The sequence below is a fragment of the Dama dama genome, chromosome 21 (assembly GCF_033118175.1).
Source record: "Dama dama isolate Ldn47 chromosome 21, ASM3311817v1, whole genome shotgun sequence".
Taxonomy (NCBI): Eukaryota; Metazoa; Chordata; class Mammalia; order Artiodactyla; family Cervidae; genus Dama; species Dama dama.
The window spans coordinates 43,110,108-43,128,176 of NC_083701.1; the positions used below are offsets into that span (position 1 = coordinate 43,110,108).

Consider the following 18,069-nt stretch of genomic DNA (forward strand, 5'->3'; position numbering starts at 1 on the left):
CACTGGGAAGACCCAGAGGAATCGGGTGGAGAGGGAGGTGGGAGGGGGGATCGGGATGGGGAATACGTGTAAATCTATTGCTGATTCATGTCAATGTATGACAAAACCCACTAAAAAAAAAAATAAATAAATAAAAAAAACAAAAAAAAAAAACTGTTTCTACTGCTGAGGCTATTAATGGATGAAATAATGATGGCCAGGAGTAACCAAGAGAACATTCAGATGTGGTATGTAAGCTATTTACTAAGGTTGGACATTTTTTATTTTAGAAAGAAAATTCTTAAATCGAAAAGAAGTTCTGCAGACACTCATGAGTTTCAAGGCACTTAATCCAGATATCTGAGGATTCCAGTATTAGAGTATTGTGGCCTCCATTTGGGAAACAGTTCTCTGTGTATGATGACCTGTTATTCCAGGTAATTCTGACAACAGCTCCATGAGGTAGGAGCTTCTTGGAAGCAGGCAGCAGACCATGAGTCATAGCCCTCCCCACCCCAGCTAGGGAGGACTAGACTAGATCAAGATTTTGCCTAAGCCAGGCTAATTAGTTTTCATCTCTCCTATTATCATTCCTAATGTAAGAACAAGACTTAAGAGGTTAAATCTCGTGTCCAGTTATCTATCTCGCAAGAGGCGAAACTCGGATTTCTGTCCAAATCTGTTGAACTCCAAAGCCTGCTGCCTTGCTGCACAAATACATATGCTTGGTCTTTGGAGGTGAATATGTCAAGTTCTAGCGGACATGGCCATGCCTTCAAGGAGGGTCTCCAGAGTGGCTTGGCACTAGACTAGACATTGAGTTTCCTCTGTCTGCCAGCTTGAGTTCACATGATCTGGGCAACAGGATCAGCAGCACTGGGTGAGAAGTTGATGTATCTGGGCACTCATTGCCAAGGGAATGGGTTTGAGTTGAAATTATCCAGGCTGAACTCTAGACGTGAGATGTACCTACAACATGTTTCTAAAAATAGTCTTGATGGCGAGCAGCTGCTATGGGAAAGAGATCCCTTTGGTTTAAATTTTTTTTTTTTTTTTACAACTGTAGGTAAAACCTCAAACTCTCTAACCCCTGAGAACCTTTCTTGGGTACCAGTTGGTTATCCTTTACTCAAATCAACAGCTCCCAAATAGAAGCAGATACACAAAAACTTTTATTAAGTGGAAGTTAGACTTCATGGTAATTAACCAGTTACAAGTGCATTTAAATGCATGTGTGTGGACACCGTAGAAGTCAGAATGGTCTTCCTGAAAGTCCAGTGTTCTGGCTCGGCACGTGCCAGTGCAACCCAAGGTAGAACCATACACACAGGAAATACAGGGTGACGATGACGTCAGACTAGATTGGCAACACCATATTCATTGTTACAGCTAAGCATTACAGAACATGAAAGTCCAAAGACCAGAAGACTATTACTAAAATGATTCTTACTATAGACCCTTACTTCTACTTAAATGCTTCCTTAGGACCCATGTAGCAAATCCTCAACTCTGGGGGGACAGCACCATTTCTTGATTTTACACTTAAATGGGCCACAGAAACTGTAAACGATCAGGGGTCCTTCTGATGCCCATGACAGGTAGATGCCAGCTGTCCCCTTGGGAAAGTACAGTTTCATTTAACTGGTGTCAACATTTGATACTGTAAATCTTCCATCTGAAAATCTGCCTTCTATTTCAATTAGCACCAGTTTATTTGAAATTGTTTTCCTGGTGTTAAATATTTAGGAAACATTTTTTTTTTTAAACCAACACACAAAGTCCCAAACAATGGAAAGCAAAAAACATTCAAAAAGTTGTTTTAGATAACAGCATTTAGAAAAACAGCATCATTTAAACATTCAACAAATCTATGTACAAGGTGCCCAAAGCTGGCAAGGAGCATGGCTGAGGAACAGTCACGTAAAAGGTTTATTAACCTGAACCTCCTCAGGCTGTATTTACAGTCAGATAGGTATTCAGAAATGTAGTATCAGAACATCTGGATTTGGCTAAAAATCATATAAAAAGACACATCCCAGCCCCCAATAACTTCTAAATAGGTAGCAAACATATCCAGTATAACCACAAGTACCAGGTTTAGAAGTATATTTTTCCATATTTTACAAACAAACAGCTGAGAAACTTTCTCAATGGACACAGAAGAGATCCTAAGTGGCAGAGAAATGGAGTTCTTTATGTCAACATTGTCAGATGAAGGAAAGAATTTTATTTTTCATGCCGAGTAACATAGGAAAGTACTGATTAAGGAGCAAGAATAAATTATTAGGGGAAAAGGTTTCATGGGAATACAAAATCCCCAAGAATGCTGAAGACATGTGTGTTTATTTTATATGGACTTTCCAAAAAAATATAGGTGATGATCTCAGTTTAATTTTGAAAAAAAAAAAGCCAATGATTTTTCTTCGCAGGACAATATTTTTATATTCTGTTTATATTTCTATATTCTGTTTTTATATTCTTTAAAACTATATAATCCAAACCCTTTGGAGAAGTGTTTTTCCCCCCTTAGATTGCGAATTACACACAATAGACACAGCCTATGCTATATTTATCCAAGGCAATATTCATTAACTTCATGCAGTTTTGTTTGCTTGCTAATCCAGTTACTAGAACACTTACCTCTAAAAAAAACTGGGCCCATTTTGTAACACCCACATTTCCCATTTCTGCTGAAGAAGTAAAATATAAACCATTTCTCCTTTAATCACCTTTGTGGCTGAGATTTGTTTAGAGCCTGAAGCTTCAATGCACTGTCTTTAAAAGTATCAGCTAGAAGTGTATAGCTGGAAGTCCTATATCTCCATAATGATATGCATTCAAGTCTGTTTTGAATAATTTGTAGTTGTGGTAAGTCTCTATGAAAAAAAAAATTGAATTGGATACAAAATAACATCACCCTTTGAAAATGCATAGCTTGTCACTTTTACATTCATTCACTAATATTAAAGACTTTTATACACAAGTACTTACCTCTAAGTAGTGGTAAGACTGTATTTTGAAAGATTTCTAAAAATTGGAGAGCACTGCCTCATTGTTTTTGAACTAGTGCCTGATTCCAAGTTAACACTGTCATGTTAACACTTGCATCTCACAGGAAGGACTGAGTCTTCTTTTTTTTTTGTTAGCAGGCACTAAAAAGCAATGCTTTCTACTGACAGCATTTCCACTAAAAACCCCATTTTTAGCTATTTTGTCATTTTATTTGAATAGGTTAGATTTGGTGTAGAAAACAACTTGAAAGATGGCTTAATTCTTAAAAGTAGAATGTTTTAAAATCTTATCATGGATGAAGGGCAACAGAGGTTTTGTGATGACTGTGGTTCTCTCACTCCCCGGCTCCCTCATTCAAAAAAGATGACCACAGGCCACTCGGCAGTTGTATTTGATGATAGTCACGAACCCTTTGGGACCTAGCGATTTTTTCTTATCCTGAGTTCTTCCTCTAAGTATATAGATTTTGATACATGAAACACTTTGGAAACTACACTAATGTCTGGTTATTCCAGAGAGCTTATGTTTCAATGGCTGACTATCGTCCAACCATTAATTATAAAAATAGGAATTTAAGGTCGTGTTGTAGGAAAATATTGATTAATGGCATTTTTTTAAAAACATATATGATCTGCCTGCCTGGGTTATTTTACACCCAGGATATTTTCAGTTATTGAAGTCATGGAACAAGTATATTTGGGGGGTATTGAGTTCTTCCCTAAACATCTAAATCTATTCTAAAGCTTTCTACCAGTGATCACAGAGGTTCCCTAAACAGCTGGGACACTTTGGAAGAAGAAGCTTTGCTATCATCACAGGGCTTGGTCAAATCACAGTCATTGCTTTCCAATTAGCAGAGTGTAAGGGAAAAGGCGTAAAGAGCAAAGCAACAGTTTACAGTCTGCAGTGATGCATCTTTCTCTCCCTCTCTCTTTTTGGCTGCACTGCACAGCATGTGGGATCTTAGTTCCCCAACTAAGGGATGGTACCCGTGTCCCCTGCATTGGAAGCACGGAGTCTTAACCGCTGGACCACCGGGGGAGGGGGGCCCACAGTGACGCATCTTTTTTTAATTTCCCTCAGGTGGGGGTAGTTTGTGATTGCTATACCGTAGATCCCTGAGGGGTAATTCCACTGGCCCCCGAGCTCTGCCTCTTTCCTGTCTTGGTCATCTGTGCCCAAAACATGGGAAGGAAGCTCCACTGGAGTGAGAGACACGTGCTTCACAACACGAGCAGACTGGAAGAGCCTTCTCTTTGCATAAACTTAAAACAAGTATACCCCTCAGGAGCCACTTCCTTTTCACATAATAAAGGTCAGTTCCATTTTCACGCTCTGTGATCCTGGGCGGAGGTCAGGGCCCAGACCAACGAACGTGAAGCTCTCTTTCTCTGTCCTGATCACTCCATTGGCTTTGCTCCGGAGGGGGACTCATGGGGGTAGAGGACTTGCAAGGGGGGCTTTGAATCAAAGTGGAAGGACTAGGTATCTGCCTTGCTATTCTTTGTCAGTGAGTCTGACCGGATCTTTTGTGATGAATATGGCAGGTTGTCTGCTGATCAACCTGCTCTCTGAATGGTCATCCCAAACTGTGGAGACAAATGGAAACGTTTCACTGAAGGAAGTGAGGCGCCTCATCGACTCAGCCTAACATGCAAGTCCTGGTAGTGTTTATCCCCTTGGACCTTAATTGAAGAGTGAGAAAGCAAGAGTACAGAAGCGAAAATGTTTAATCCAGGGCTTTGGGAAGCAAACATACATTAAAAACAGCATGGCCGCTGGCTCAGGCAGATTAAGGCAGAGGGGAGACGAACATTTTGCTAGTGAATTCAAGACGGTTGCCAAAAGGGAAAAAGGGACTATTGACTAGAATGGGGACTGTTCTTTCTCTCCCTTAAAGTCTTCTCCTGCTGCTGGTTTTTCCTCTTTAGTCAGGGATGTAAAGAGAATTCAGAAGGAAATAGATGAGAAACTTTTTTTTTAAGAAAATTTTGTTCTTTAATGACAGTGCTCTTGCCTTTTTCAGGAGTTGCTGCTTGCTCCCCTGGCTAATTTTCTGAATTAAAAATTTAGAGAACTGCCCCTAGTAAGTATGTAAATATAACAGTTAATCAGACATGAGAATTAATTTTTGACACTTTCATAATATAAATAGCGGGGAGCTTTCCTTTGAAAGCTGGCAGTTAATAGTTATGTGGATGGTGCTCAATAGGAAAAGAATATTTTGAAGAAAAAAGGACTATGGCCTAAGTGTTGAAGTCATAATCTCCACCTTCTTTCAAAATCTACAGTTATTTATTTTTTGAATGGTAGCTTTTCTCTTGTTCCCAAGAACTCGGGTCCTTTTAAGTCCTGCCACTGTCTTGGCATTGGGGATAACCATTGCAAAATGGGCTTCTTTTCCACCAGAATAGGAAAGCTCACAATTTCCTCTTCTAGTACTGTATTGCTTTAGAAACATAATAAAAGGATAATTTATCAAAAAGCAGGTGATGGGCCAAAATGGTTTAGGCCCATCTAGCTCCATGACTAAACTTGTGAGTGACTTTACTCAAAACCTGTGAAACCTGTGAGCTGATGAGAGAAGAGGACCATCCATTCATGGACTGGTCAACCTGTCAATCATATGATGACAGAACCATCAGGCATTGTCAATGTTGTTTAAGTTGCATTCATATTTACCATGTGACATAACAATATTACCAGCTATTTCCAACTTTGAGATGACAGTATTTTTCAATTTAATCCTTACAAACGGTAAATTTGAGCTTATTTTCAAATTTGGGGGCATCAATACAAATTTACATGGATAGCAAAAGCTGACTGTTAGCAGCAAGATAACTTTTTTCAAAGGAGTCAAAAGTTTAACTCAGAACATTGCACTAGCTGGTCATCTCCTATAATTAACCACTTAAATGGCTAGAATTTAGGGGATGGGGGCCTGGAAGGTAGGCAAAAGGGATAAATTTCAGAGTGAGTCTGCATTTGACACTGTGAATGAGAGGGTTCTTTACTTCTATGCTGAAATACTTGGATTGTTAGGATGGGTAAAGAACATGGGTCCCTGGGGTCTTCTCAGGTCTAGAGTCATTCTGGAAGATTGAGGTCTAAGCCAGCTCTTTAACTTGCTCTTTCCCTCCTCCCTGGACGTAGTAATGAGGCTGACTCAGGTTCAAGATAACTTGCACCAGGTTTGGCTTTCGAAGTGGTGGTAGTAATTTTAAATATTCTCATTCTATGCTGAGTACTAGGGAGGGTCAAAGGAAGTCATGTATCTGAAAGAGACATACTTTCTTATATATCTGAAAGGGTTAGTGATTATCCCAATACCATCAGGACTCTGGTGTAAGATACACTCTAAAATTATCTAGTTTATCCAAATGAAGAAGGCAACTTCTAATTTTTTCCATGACACATTTATTCCTACTTTGTCTTTGCCCTCAGGGAAAGATGTTAAGGTTTTCTACATGGAAAAACTCCATTTTGAGGTTAGTGGACACTCTAAAATACCTAAGGACCTACCAGTTATGAAGCAAGGGTTTTGCTGTGTCAGAGGTGGAACAACGGAACTTTTATCCTGGGATGAAAACTCACGAGGCAGGATGGAGTGGGAAGGGATGTGGAGGGGTTGGCAAAGGGCTTTGGCACAAGGAGGCAACGTGTGCTATCTGAAACTGCAGGGGCTCCTGGCTGCCTTCGCTGAAGGCACAAGGCTGCTCTTTGCCAGCCCCTCATCACAGTGGTCACGGCAGTGAAAACAGTAAGGAAGTTAGGATTACAGTCATTCAATGTTTAGGGGCCCGGCCTGGGCATGCCAGGAGGCAGAGTGAGAGCTGAATAATACTTCGGTATATTTTGATCAGAAGCAAGGCTAGTTTAAGGATGTTGTATTTTAATACTCAAATCTTCCATGAGAGTGATTTTTGGGGAGAACTGACTTCTCTCCCTTTTTAAATTTTAGTTGCCCAGATAGTGCCAATGTGTGAGTTGGGGGAGCTGCTGGAAGAACTTGACTTGATGGCTATGGAAGGTGAAATCTGCTTTTTCCCAACAGTTGAAACCAGTGCCCAAAGGCTATGTCTGTCCATATACAGGTTCTCTTTGGTCTGCACACTGCTGGCCAAGAATCTGAATTTTGATCAAGTGTCAGGTAACATATTTCCAAGTCAGAAGGTCTAGCGCCCTGGGCCTGATTTCTGCATGGTTCTGATTGTCTACAGCTGGGGTCCCCCTTCAATGGGGACACATGTCCTCTGGTTCACTGTGATCTCTGTCATTCTCTAGTGTCCTTCTTTTGCCTGATCTGAATCATTCATTTACACAATTTGCCTGTTCTTTCTAACGCATCTGCTATGTACCATTAGGAGGCTTCTATTTAAATATGAAGCAAGACTCATTTGATCAAAAACCATGCAGCAATGAACACTTCTTGGGAAACTGTAATGCCAACATTAGAGATATTCCAAGAGAATGAAGAGAGACATTGGACTGCCTCATCTCAGAGATGAAGCTGTACATGTCTTCCCGTAACCCTTTGCATTTCTAGTCCTCATGTGTGCAGATTCTGAAGCCTGTGAAAGCAGAGTCTGAGTGACCCTTTGACCACCTCACAGGGGTTGCCTAATGGGTGTAAGACTGTTCTGTCCTAGCTTTTCTTTTGATGTTATCTGCATACTTGACTAATTAGTCTAGCTTTTGAATTACTAAAATCTTAGAAAGAAAAGATGTTTTCTTGCTTAACAGTGAGTGGGCTAGAAAAAAATTAATGCATTATGAAATGGTTTTGGCAAAGCTCAGAATTATTTGTGTGGTTAATCAACTCTCCATGGTAGCCTTCCTTGTTCCCTGACTCCTGGGAATATAGTGACTTTCTGATCTCAAACTTGCCTGTCTGTGAACTTCTCATGTGAAAAATCAAGCACTTGTTCTGATAAGGAAATGAAAGTTGTTTAGTTAGTGGTGAGCACAAAATTATTTTAAACATCACCAATCAGCTAAGAATTGTATCTTTGGGCTTATACACTATGATTTTAGAAATTACCATCAAATGACACTTGCTAGTCAAATGCAGCTTTGTGGTTCTGGTAGGCTGAGCACTAAGCTTGTCCTTGTGACAGAAATCTATCACAGTACATGACAGAATTTACAAGTTTATTTCTCTCATTGCCTATAAGCATATCTATTAATATTTTAAAGATTTCAGATATATGATTCTTAAAGTGTTTTCTTTTCCCCAAATACTTTGAAAAAACACTGGTAAAGATAAAGGGAGTAGCTGTTGCAATCTTGATTCTCTTGTAATAATCTTTCCATCTGATCTGCATTTCTACTCTTGCTGCAGAGGGTGGATTGAAAAGATATCCATCAAAATGCTTGCTTAAAAGAGGCATAGCCCTTTGTTTGGAGAGCAGGAATTGCTTACAATATTAACACTTCCTGTCTGGTAAAATATTGTATTTTAAAAAATAAGCTACAATGTATAAAACCAAGGTCATTTCCCACAAAATGTTCATGTTCTTTGTGATTATAAAACGCTGCATCTTGTAAAATATTTCCAGTTCTGTTAACTTGAGAAGTTAAGTACTAATGCTTATTATAAAAATGTCACATCTTTCAGAATTGTAGAAGCCTACGCAGTGTATTTCTTGCCTTATTTGGAAAATTAAGTTATAATTATTATTGTATTTAAGATCACATTTTGACACAACACATTACTACTGTGATTCTCAGACTCACAAGAAAAGTTATAAAACATGAGATTGTCTTCAATTAAAAAACAAAAAAGGAACTATTTACAAAACAGGACCAGAAGTAAAATTCCCATTTTGATTTCTAGTCCTATGATAGATACACCTTTTAAAGCACATGTATCATTGGATCTGGGTTTTTACAGTTAGTCATGATAAGCAAACCAGTCGGTCTTAAATACATTTTACACTTTCTTGCTCTACTGGTGTGCATTACTTAGTGATACAATTGGTACCTAAAAGTGCTTATAAGCTCATTTCATTTACCAATTTCCAGTTTGACTAGTTACAATGTGAAAGAAGGAAACAGTTCCGCTCTGGAGGAAGCCCCACAGGTATGGGGAACAGAGAGAGCGTGTGTGCTGCTGGTTGGGTGATTTTCTTAGAGAAACGAAAATTCCAGTTGACCCATGTGCCCAGCACTTTCTCCACAATGATCCGCATCCTCATACATATTCATGAATCCTGCTCTTGTTTCCACTCATTTGTATGCACAAATTCTCCCCTGCGTTCATATAGGTCAGAGCTACAGTTGATGTGGTCAATAGAAATTCTACAGGGTCATGAGAAAAGGCAGCACCTTGTCCACAAAAGTCCATGGAAGTTTGCTCCTTAACCTGTCATTAAAGCAAAATGCACAACTTTCACATCCCTCCCCTACAGAATTCTTGCGTACAGCTAATAATCAGTTCTCCAACCAGCCGATTATAAAAAGGAACACCAAGGCGTCATATTCATAATTACATTCAGAAACAGCCTTATATGAGTCTGTGAAAACCCACCAGGGACTGTGTTGTGGTTCAGACGTCACCCTTCGAATGCAGGTCTAAGAAACAAAGAAACTGCTCCATTTCATAGAGCATTCCTCCACACCTCAAAAAGTTAGTACTGTCCAGTTCATGGAAATTGGTCATGAAATGGTATGTTCATTAAAAAACAAACAGAAATTATTCTGACCAGAAAAGATGCTGGAGATAATAAAAAAACCTTTCTAGTCTTAAAATTCTCCAGATCCACTTTTCACATACCCTTTAGTTTTCCCTGAGGAAATGATTTTTTTTTTTTTTTTGCAGTATTTTGCTACTATTCTCAAGGTATTCTCTCCCATATGTACAGTTCGTGCCACTTTTCCCTAAACTTTCCCAAGTGAGTGCTGCGTTTTCCTTTTCCAATGAAGTCAGATGGAGGCGGACATGGGTTGAGCAGTGCTGGCCAATTCAGAACTGCTTTTGAGTGTGGCTTAGTGTGACATCAGTGACAGTAGACTTCAAGTGATCTTGAAATCTGACAGAGAGCATGTTAATTTCAGACCCTTTTTACAACATACATGTAACTTTTTTTTTTTTTTTTAAATCTTTGTTGGAAAGTCCAAGAACTGTAACGTGCATCTTTCTCTATTGAAAAGTTTTCATCTGCAACAAGGTTATGACTGGACAAAGACTCCTCTCATAAAGGGCACCTGCCTTGTTGGTGCACGGAGTTTATGACAGGCACGCACATTCCTGCTCAGAAACCCACTGCCCTCTTCCTGACACTGACTTTCGCCAAACAATGGAGGGAACTTCTTAGCAAGCGAGGAGGAGAGTAGCACATGCCCACCGGGGATGTGCGTGGGGCATGCAGCATCCCTGCCCGTGCACTTCCCATGAAGGAGCTGTCTCTTGGCTTTAAGCACTGGCTCCTCGGATGGGAACATGGCAGCTCCCTCGGAGATGCCCAGGGACAGTCACCACCAGCTGATCCGCACTAGGATGGTGAACCCCAGTCAGGGGTCCAGAGTCCTCCTGTATCCCCTCTCTGGCTTCCCACCCACTTGCTACCGGATGTTTCCTCCAGGTGGTCACACTGCCTCCCACTCATTGGTTGCACATCCTCTGGGAAGGACTAAGGCTTAAAATGACTGCTGTCTGTTGTGCAGCTATCTGGAGAAGCCTGTCCATCACCAGGGAGTGCTTTCTTTGGAGAGAGATGAGAAATCTTTTCTGCAGGAAGGGGAATCGGGGAGAGAAAAGTCAAAGGCTACCACATGCCTTCTTTAGAAAGACTCTGGGACCAGAACGCATTGCCTTTGCCGTTCCTTTTGCACATTCTCTGAGCTGCCCACGGTAGGCGGGGCTGCCATTAAGCAGCTCCGTGCCCTGGGACTTCCTTCTCACTCATCTCCCTCCTCCCCCTGACAAATGAAGACACAAAAGAACATGGTACCACAAAGAAGGCATAAAATAAATCCTGGGCTTAATTTGGCACATCATTTAGTTCCAAAATATAACAAAATCTCTCTCTCTTTTTTTTTTTTTAATTTTAGCATTTACAATCAGTGTTGTATATTACAATTTGTAGCTCTCTGGGTGGCTTGAAAGAAATTTTATCCCTTTTCTTGAAGGTCAGCCAGGTGAAGCCTGGTGGTCCCCCAGTCATAACGTGCCTTGGTGCAGAGAATAGGTGTCTGTGTGCAGGAAGTACTGAGGGTCTGTGCTCACCTTGGAGTTGGAGCAGAGGACACGCAGAGTCCCGGGCTGGCCTGAAGAAAGGAGACCCGCATGGGTCAGAGATGTGGACAGTGTGTGAGAAGAAGGTTTCAGAAAGGAGAAGAAATCCCAGGGAAGCTGCATTCAGGTCTACACTTCTGCTTATACCCGTGCATCAGCTAATAATCAGGTAAGGACTGAGCTTGGCTCAGCCAGGCCAGAGCCCAGAACTAGTCATGGACTGTCCCTCTGGGGGCAGAATCACAGAGCCGCACACCAGGACTGTCCATAGCCACCATCTCTCCCAAAGTTCTGGGAGTGGGAGGATAGCTTTAACCCCTTGCCATTTTAATCTCTTTTGATTAGTGATTTAATCCAAGGAGCAAGGGCCATGGAACTTTGCTGGAGAGAAAACCCTCTCCTCCAGGGTTACACCCAATAGCACTGAAGTCCACAGTGAGCCTGCTCATGGCTGACCAGTCTGGGACTCACCAGTGGGCACTGTGGCCGCTGGGCAGTCCAGTCACAGCGCAGGGCTTCCTGGTTCAGGCCAGAGCGTCCCCTTCTAGCTGAGATGCCAGTGGGTGAAGCAGCAGGATACCAGGGAGAAGAAAAGACAGGCTGGGATAGAGGGTGCAAATACGTTTCTGTTCTTAAAAAACCCTTTCCCGGCTGACCTTGTCATACACTATAGCTGGTACTGTACTGATTGGTAATCACAATGTGATATTAAAAGAGAAGCTCTTTCTCTGCTCTCTTAAATGTTTTTAAAGAAAAATGAAGGAGGAAAACAGGATCTCTTTCAAGGAATAATTCTTCAAATGTCATATGAGAGTTTAAAAAATAAAATCGCCAAAATATATGAACGCACAGATTATTACACTGTAGAACCTCCTTTTTCCCCTTGTGTATTAAAAAAAACCAAGGATATCTGTTATGACTAGATGACTTCTTTCTACTCTTTAAAAAAAAGTGTATGTACAACCTCTAAATATATTAAACTTTGCTCTGTGCAATTTCATTCAACATTCCTATGGCTGATCCTAGGCCCCCGTCCCACACGGTGCATCCTATAAGGTGCTCTTGCGTCTTTGCATAGGTACAGGACGAATAACTCAAGCAGGGCGATCAAGAGGAGGGTAGACAGAGAATGAGCTTATTTATAGGGCTTGAGAACTACCCCTGTCCTGGCACCACTCCTAGCAAGACGGACGAACAAACACACACCAGGCTAGAAAGTCTAATAAATGGAACACAGTGCAAGCCCTGGTCCTATTGAATTGAGAGATTCCTATACCAACACGCAATTTCCTTTTGGTGTTTCGTACATTCCCTTCTGAGCGAATTCTTAATGAATAGCTCCAATAATCTGATAAGAAAAATAAAGGTTTGGACCTTCCCTTACCCCATATAATCTTTATAGTGTTCATGAACCCATCTCCCAGGTGCACTAAAGCCTAAAACCTATAAAAGTGCACTCGGGATGGATGTTGACCTCACATGACTTTCTGAACGCATGGAGGCTGTGCTCTGCATGGTCTGAAGCAACCTACTGGGATGGTCTGAGTTCTCTACCTTTTCTGAAACCAGTCTGCTGTGGCGTTTTGAGGGAAGGCAGGCCTGGTGAGCCACTGACCCGGCAGCAACTGTCAGATGAGCAGTGATGAACAGATCTGAGCTGGGGTTGGCATCGCATCACTGAAGGAAGCTTCGAGGCTTACCCAGATGGCGACACATCAGGTCTTGAGTGCACTGTAGCCAGGAGAAAGTAGGTGGGGCCATCTCTCAGGGTGGGGCTTCTGAGGGAGACTCCCAGACGTTTTCCAACAGTGACGAGGGATGTCCTGAACTCAGCTGGGGCTGAAATCTGCTGGTGATGTCCACTATCAATCTCTTTTCGGGCTTATGCCCTCCAGGGCCCTTCAAGCTAACAGCTCTACCATGGTTCAATTTGGGGCCATTCTTCAAAACAAAACAAAACAAACAAAAAAGACATAGAAAAGATACCCAGAGTGCTGCCACTTCCTGGCAACACCTCATGATGTGAACTGCTCCCAGAAGTCCGATTGAGAACAGGGAAAAGACTTCACAATGAAAACAGCTATTGTTCTTTATACAAATGCTACTGAGTAACTTGTAGCTTCTTAAGTGTCAAAAAAAAAAAAAAAAAAAAAAAGATCTCAGAAATGGTATTATTGAGAAAGTTTATCAAAATAGGCCTCCTTTCTAGGAAAAATGGGCTTGGTTGGTTCAATTGCTACAGAAGTCCACAGTTTTCAGACCTAGACCTACAGCAAAAAAAAAAGTTGACTTTTCTTTTTAAAGAAAAGAATAGTTACAGCTGCTCTCAGCTGGGTTCTCAGCAAGAACAGGGAAGGTGGTGACCTTTTTTGCTTTTTGCTGTGATTTCACCAAGATTCCTAGAAGTGCTTTCCCTGGGCTTCAAGTCGGTTTGGTACGGAAGGAAAAGCACTTTTCAACACCCTCGGAAGAACACGAGGGCAGGAGTGTCTGGGGCGGGCTAGGGGCCCACGCCTCAGTCAATGAAACGCTGGCAGGCTTTCTTCCAGCGGCAGGCTGTGCACCACATATCCCGGTTCTCCATGCCGTACACCTTCCGGCACTTCTTGCCCTCTCCCCTGGGCTTCCTGTAAGACAGGCCAGGAAACGGCGTTCAGTGCGAGGGATTCTAGAGGCATTCTTTGGAGACCTCAAAATCCCTGGAAAGCTCTAGAAAAAGTTAGGCCACACCGCAGGGGGTCTCTCTAGGTACAGAGGTTAACCTGTGTGGGATGTTTTCACCATACTTCATCACTCACCTGCACGCAGTCTTGTCTGCCTCTTTGCAACCCCTTGGGCTGTAGCCAGTCAGGCTGTCCATGGAATTCTCCAGCAAGAATACTGGAGTGGGTTGCCATTTCCTACTCCAGGGGATCTTCCTGACCCAGGGATGAAACCCGTGTCTCCTGCATTGGCAGGCCTATTCTTTACCACTGAGCCAGGTGGGAAGCCCTTCACTGAACTGTTAAAATTCGCTACTTTTAAGAGTACTTATAGCCTTCTTCAGCTTCTACATGTCCATTTAGAGACATGTCCATTGGGACATCTTCATTACACTGAATTACATGAGCAAATACAAGAATTAACAGCAGTGAGCACTACTCTTTCAAGTTTTAAAATATGTACTTTCAAGTGGTGTCTGGCTTCTCAAATGTCTAGCTTTCTGGTCAAGGGAATCCTGGGGAGGTCCTCCTTGATCTGGGTTAAAAACTAAAATTCATATCATACCGAGGTTAATGCAACATGCCTTTAAAGAGACCCAGTAATCAGCATTACATATTCTGCAAGAGAACTAACCATGAACTGTTGCCCCGGAAAAATGAAAAATCTTTATTAATAGTTAATGGATGGGGGGAACCATGGGAACGAAAAAATGGGTGTTTCACCCATTCCAGGGGAATTTTATGGAAGATTGTACCTCTGGTTTCTCTTTGCCTTGTGGTTCTATTTTTTGGCTAATTCCCTAGAGAGGAGGCATGTGGGGTTTCAAGCACTCATACCTTAGGCTGACCGTCCCTCTTGGGGGGGAGGACAGGACGGTGTGAGTGTGCGGTCTCTGCTCTCCTGTGCCCACCGGGTGACTGTGGGTTGGTGACACCTGTAAATACATGGGAAACAAAGTTGACGGGGCAGGCTCTCCTCGCCATGCATTTCCTTAGCCTTTGCCACATAGGCAATGGTATCTGACCATTAGACACAGAGAGGCAGTGCTTCATTCATAGAGACCACAGGTTAAAATGGATGGGGTGATGCTCCTGGTGGAATTTAAACGCAACCGCCAACAGAAAAGATCTGGCAACAAGGAATACTTCAGAAATCTTCATGACTTCACATCCCTGGCATTCCAAATTGCTCATTTTCACTTGAATAATATTTTAAACCTTGAAGGATATTCTTCTTCCAAGCTTCAATCATCTCTCTTTTAAAGAAGAAAAGAGGTTCAGAAAGTTTTCTAAAATTATACAGCTACTCAGTGGCAACACACAGTGTGGACCTTGGCCTTCTGTTTATTCAATTAGATTATTCACAGTCAATAACATAAATGGCTTCTTGCATAAGACGTCCACATGGCAGATTCTGGGGTCCGAACAGGAACAAAGGCAAGCAGCAAAGAGCCTGAGCAAAGCAAGAATGAATGTCAACCTTGTAGAACTTTTGAGCACCCACTTTGTGCCAGGGTCCCTGACAACAGCTTCACTTTCAACAACTACATGTGATAAGTGTTCACCGTTCCCATTTTACAGACGAGGAACCCAAGCACAGGGAGGTTAAATAACTTGACCAGGGTTGTGGAAACTGTAATGGCCAGAGTTGAGCTCTCCCTGATGCCAGACTGTGTGTTTAACCGCCTCATGCTCTTGTCTCTCAGCTGTGATGATGGGAGAGTCCGCTTTGCTCTCCCTTCCACTTGTGTTTCTCACTTATTCTCTTTGCATCACCTGCTCACATAACCCTAAATATCTCCCAGCAAATGGGATTCTCAGAAGCTCCAAAAAAACTAACAAAAGACAAATGCCGTGTCATGTAAATATACAAGATTGCCATACACAAAAGAGCAAACATTTAATAAGCTTAAAAACTTTTATCACTGAGAAGCCAGCATGACCACAGGAATACCAGTACCGATCCACAGTCATGGGAACATCCTTACGTGCACTTAGAGAACTGACTTTCTCTAGTATAGGGAGCTGGACTTTTAATTTTTTTTTTCAATTAAAAGATTGAATGTAAAAGAATGGACATATAAGTGCTATTTTCCCAGCTATAAATTAAGAAGAATTAAACACGTAAGAAAAAAACTAACATTTTAAACCACTGTTGCTATAAGTCTGATTTATTCTGTACCATTGGTCTTCACCTTTTTTTTCTTTTTTAAAAAACTTTATTTTATTGTAAGAAGAACTAACACGAGGTCTACACTCTTAGCAACTTTTTATGTGCACAATACAACACTGCTGACTCTAGATATAATGTACAGCAGATCTCTAAAGCTTATTCATCTGGTTTAATGGAAACTTCATGTCCATTGATTAGTAACTCTCATCTATCCCCTCCTCCTAGCCTGCATGGTCTCCCCTGGTGGCTCAGACCATGAAGTATCTGCCGGCAATGCTGGAGACGCAGGTTTGATCCCTGGAGAAGGGAATGGCAACCCACTCCAGTGTTCTTGCCGGAAAGTGAAAGTCGCTCAGTCGTGTCCGACTCTTTGCGACCCCATGACCTATACAGTCCATGCAATTCTCTAGGCCAGAATACTGGAATGGGTAGCCTATCCCTTCTCCAGGGTATCTTCCTGACCCTGAAATCAAACCAGGGTCTCCTGAATTGCAGACAGATTCTTTACCAACTGAGCTATCAGGGAAGCCCCATTCTTCTTGCCTGGAGAATCCCATGGACACAGGAGTCTGGTCGGCTACAGTCCATGGGGTCACAAAGAGTTGGACGCAACTGAGCAACTAACGCTTTTACACTTTCCTAATCCCTAGCAACTTCCATTCTACTTTTTGATTTTATGAATCTGACTATTTTAGATATACCATACATTGTAAATGAAATCATACAATATCATATAATATTTGTCTTTTGGTGACTGTTTCATTTCACTTAGCATAATGTCCCTGGGGTTTATCCACATCAGCATGTATTTTAGAATTTTCTTCTCTCTCAAGTCTTGAATATTATTTTACTGTGTGGAATATACTAGGTTGCTTTTTAAGCATTCAGATTCACAAGTATCAGTCCAGATGTACTGAGAAAATGTCTTGGGATGGGTTTCAGGAATTTACATTTAAAGTCTTTCCCCAAATTCTCATGAAAGTGAAAGTCACTCAGTCATGTCTGACTCTTTGCAACCCCATGGACTGTAGCCTGCCAGATTCCTCTGTCCATGGGATTTTCCAGGCAAGAATATTGGAGTACATTGCCATGCCCTCCTCCAGGGGATCTTCCTGACCCAGGGATCGAACCCTGGTCTCCTGCATTGCAGGCTAATTTTTACCATTGGAACTACCACAGAAGCCAAATTCTCATGCTTATTTACTTTTGAGAACTAATTAACACCATGAGAAATACTCTGCTTGTTGAGATCATTATAAACTCCATATTTACCTGATACAGTGCAAATAATTACTGGAGGAATAAATGAATATGTTAAATAGGGAAGAGCAAAGATGAAAGGGCATTTCAGAGTTCAAAGCCTACAGCAATGGTGTCCTCAGGGAATGACTAGCGGCCAGTGTATCTGGTTCCGTCTTGTCCTTGAAATACCAGAATATCATTTTCGTTTTCTTTTTCATATCAGGATGAGAATTAATTTTCCATTAAAGAATTAATTAACTGACTCTACTTTTTGCTAAAGCTGGGGGGATTGAGGGCCAACAGAGGTGAGTAACATACATAATTTTCTTATAAAATGAAAGCTTTGGAGTTCAGTGTATGCGTTTGATGTGGATGGGTATGTTCTTCCAGAAGCAGAATCCCCACACATCCCCCATCCCGTTGGGATCAGGATGCATGCCTGTGTGCTCAGTCGCTTCAGTTGCGTCAGACTCTTAGTGACCCCATGGACTGTAGCCCTGCAGGCTTCTCTGTCCATGGGATTCTTCAGGCAAGATTACTGGAGTGAGTTGTCATTTCCTCCTCCAGGGGATCTTCCCAACCTAGGGATCAAACCCCCACCTGTTATGTCTCCTGCATTGCAGGTGGGTTCTTTACCACTAGTGGACCAGGATGCATATTAGCAAACCAGAGGGACTGAAGGCTTCACTCCACTGTACAGCTTACCCCCACTGTAGATAATCTAG

General features: G+C 41.8%; 1 protein-coding gene across 2 annotated transcripts in view; it reads right to left on the reverse strand.

Moving 5' to 3' along the window:
• Nucleotides 1-1,128: 1,128 nt before the first annotated feature.
• The window catches only part of ZNF704 (zinc finger protein 704), a 247,315-nt gene continuing 230,374 nt past the window's right edge, over nucleotides 1,129-18,069 (reverse strand). The window contains exons 8-10 of one of the 2 annotated variants that reach the window (XR_009689561.1): nucleotides 14,767-14,864; nucleotides 12,782-13,854; nucleotides 1,129-11,259 (exon numbers count right to left, since the gene is read on the reverse strand). Coding sequence is in view for 1 of the 2 variants with exons in the window: in XM_061123549.1 (XP_060979532.1) it covers nucleotides 13,743-13,854; nucleotides 14,767-14,864 (210 nt within the window). In the remaining variant the exon portion in view is untranslated. Of the gene's footprint in view, nucleotides 13,855-14,766; nucleotides 14,865-18,069 lie in introns of both variants that reach the window. The other variant, XM_061123549.1, reaches the window with a different exon arrangement.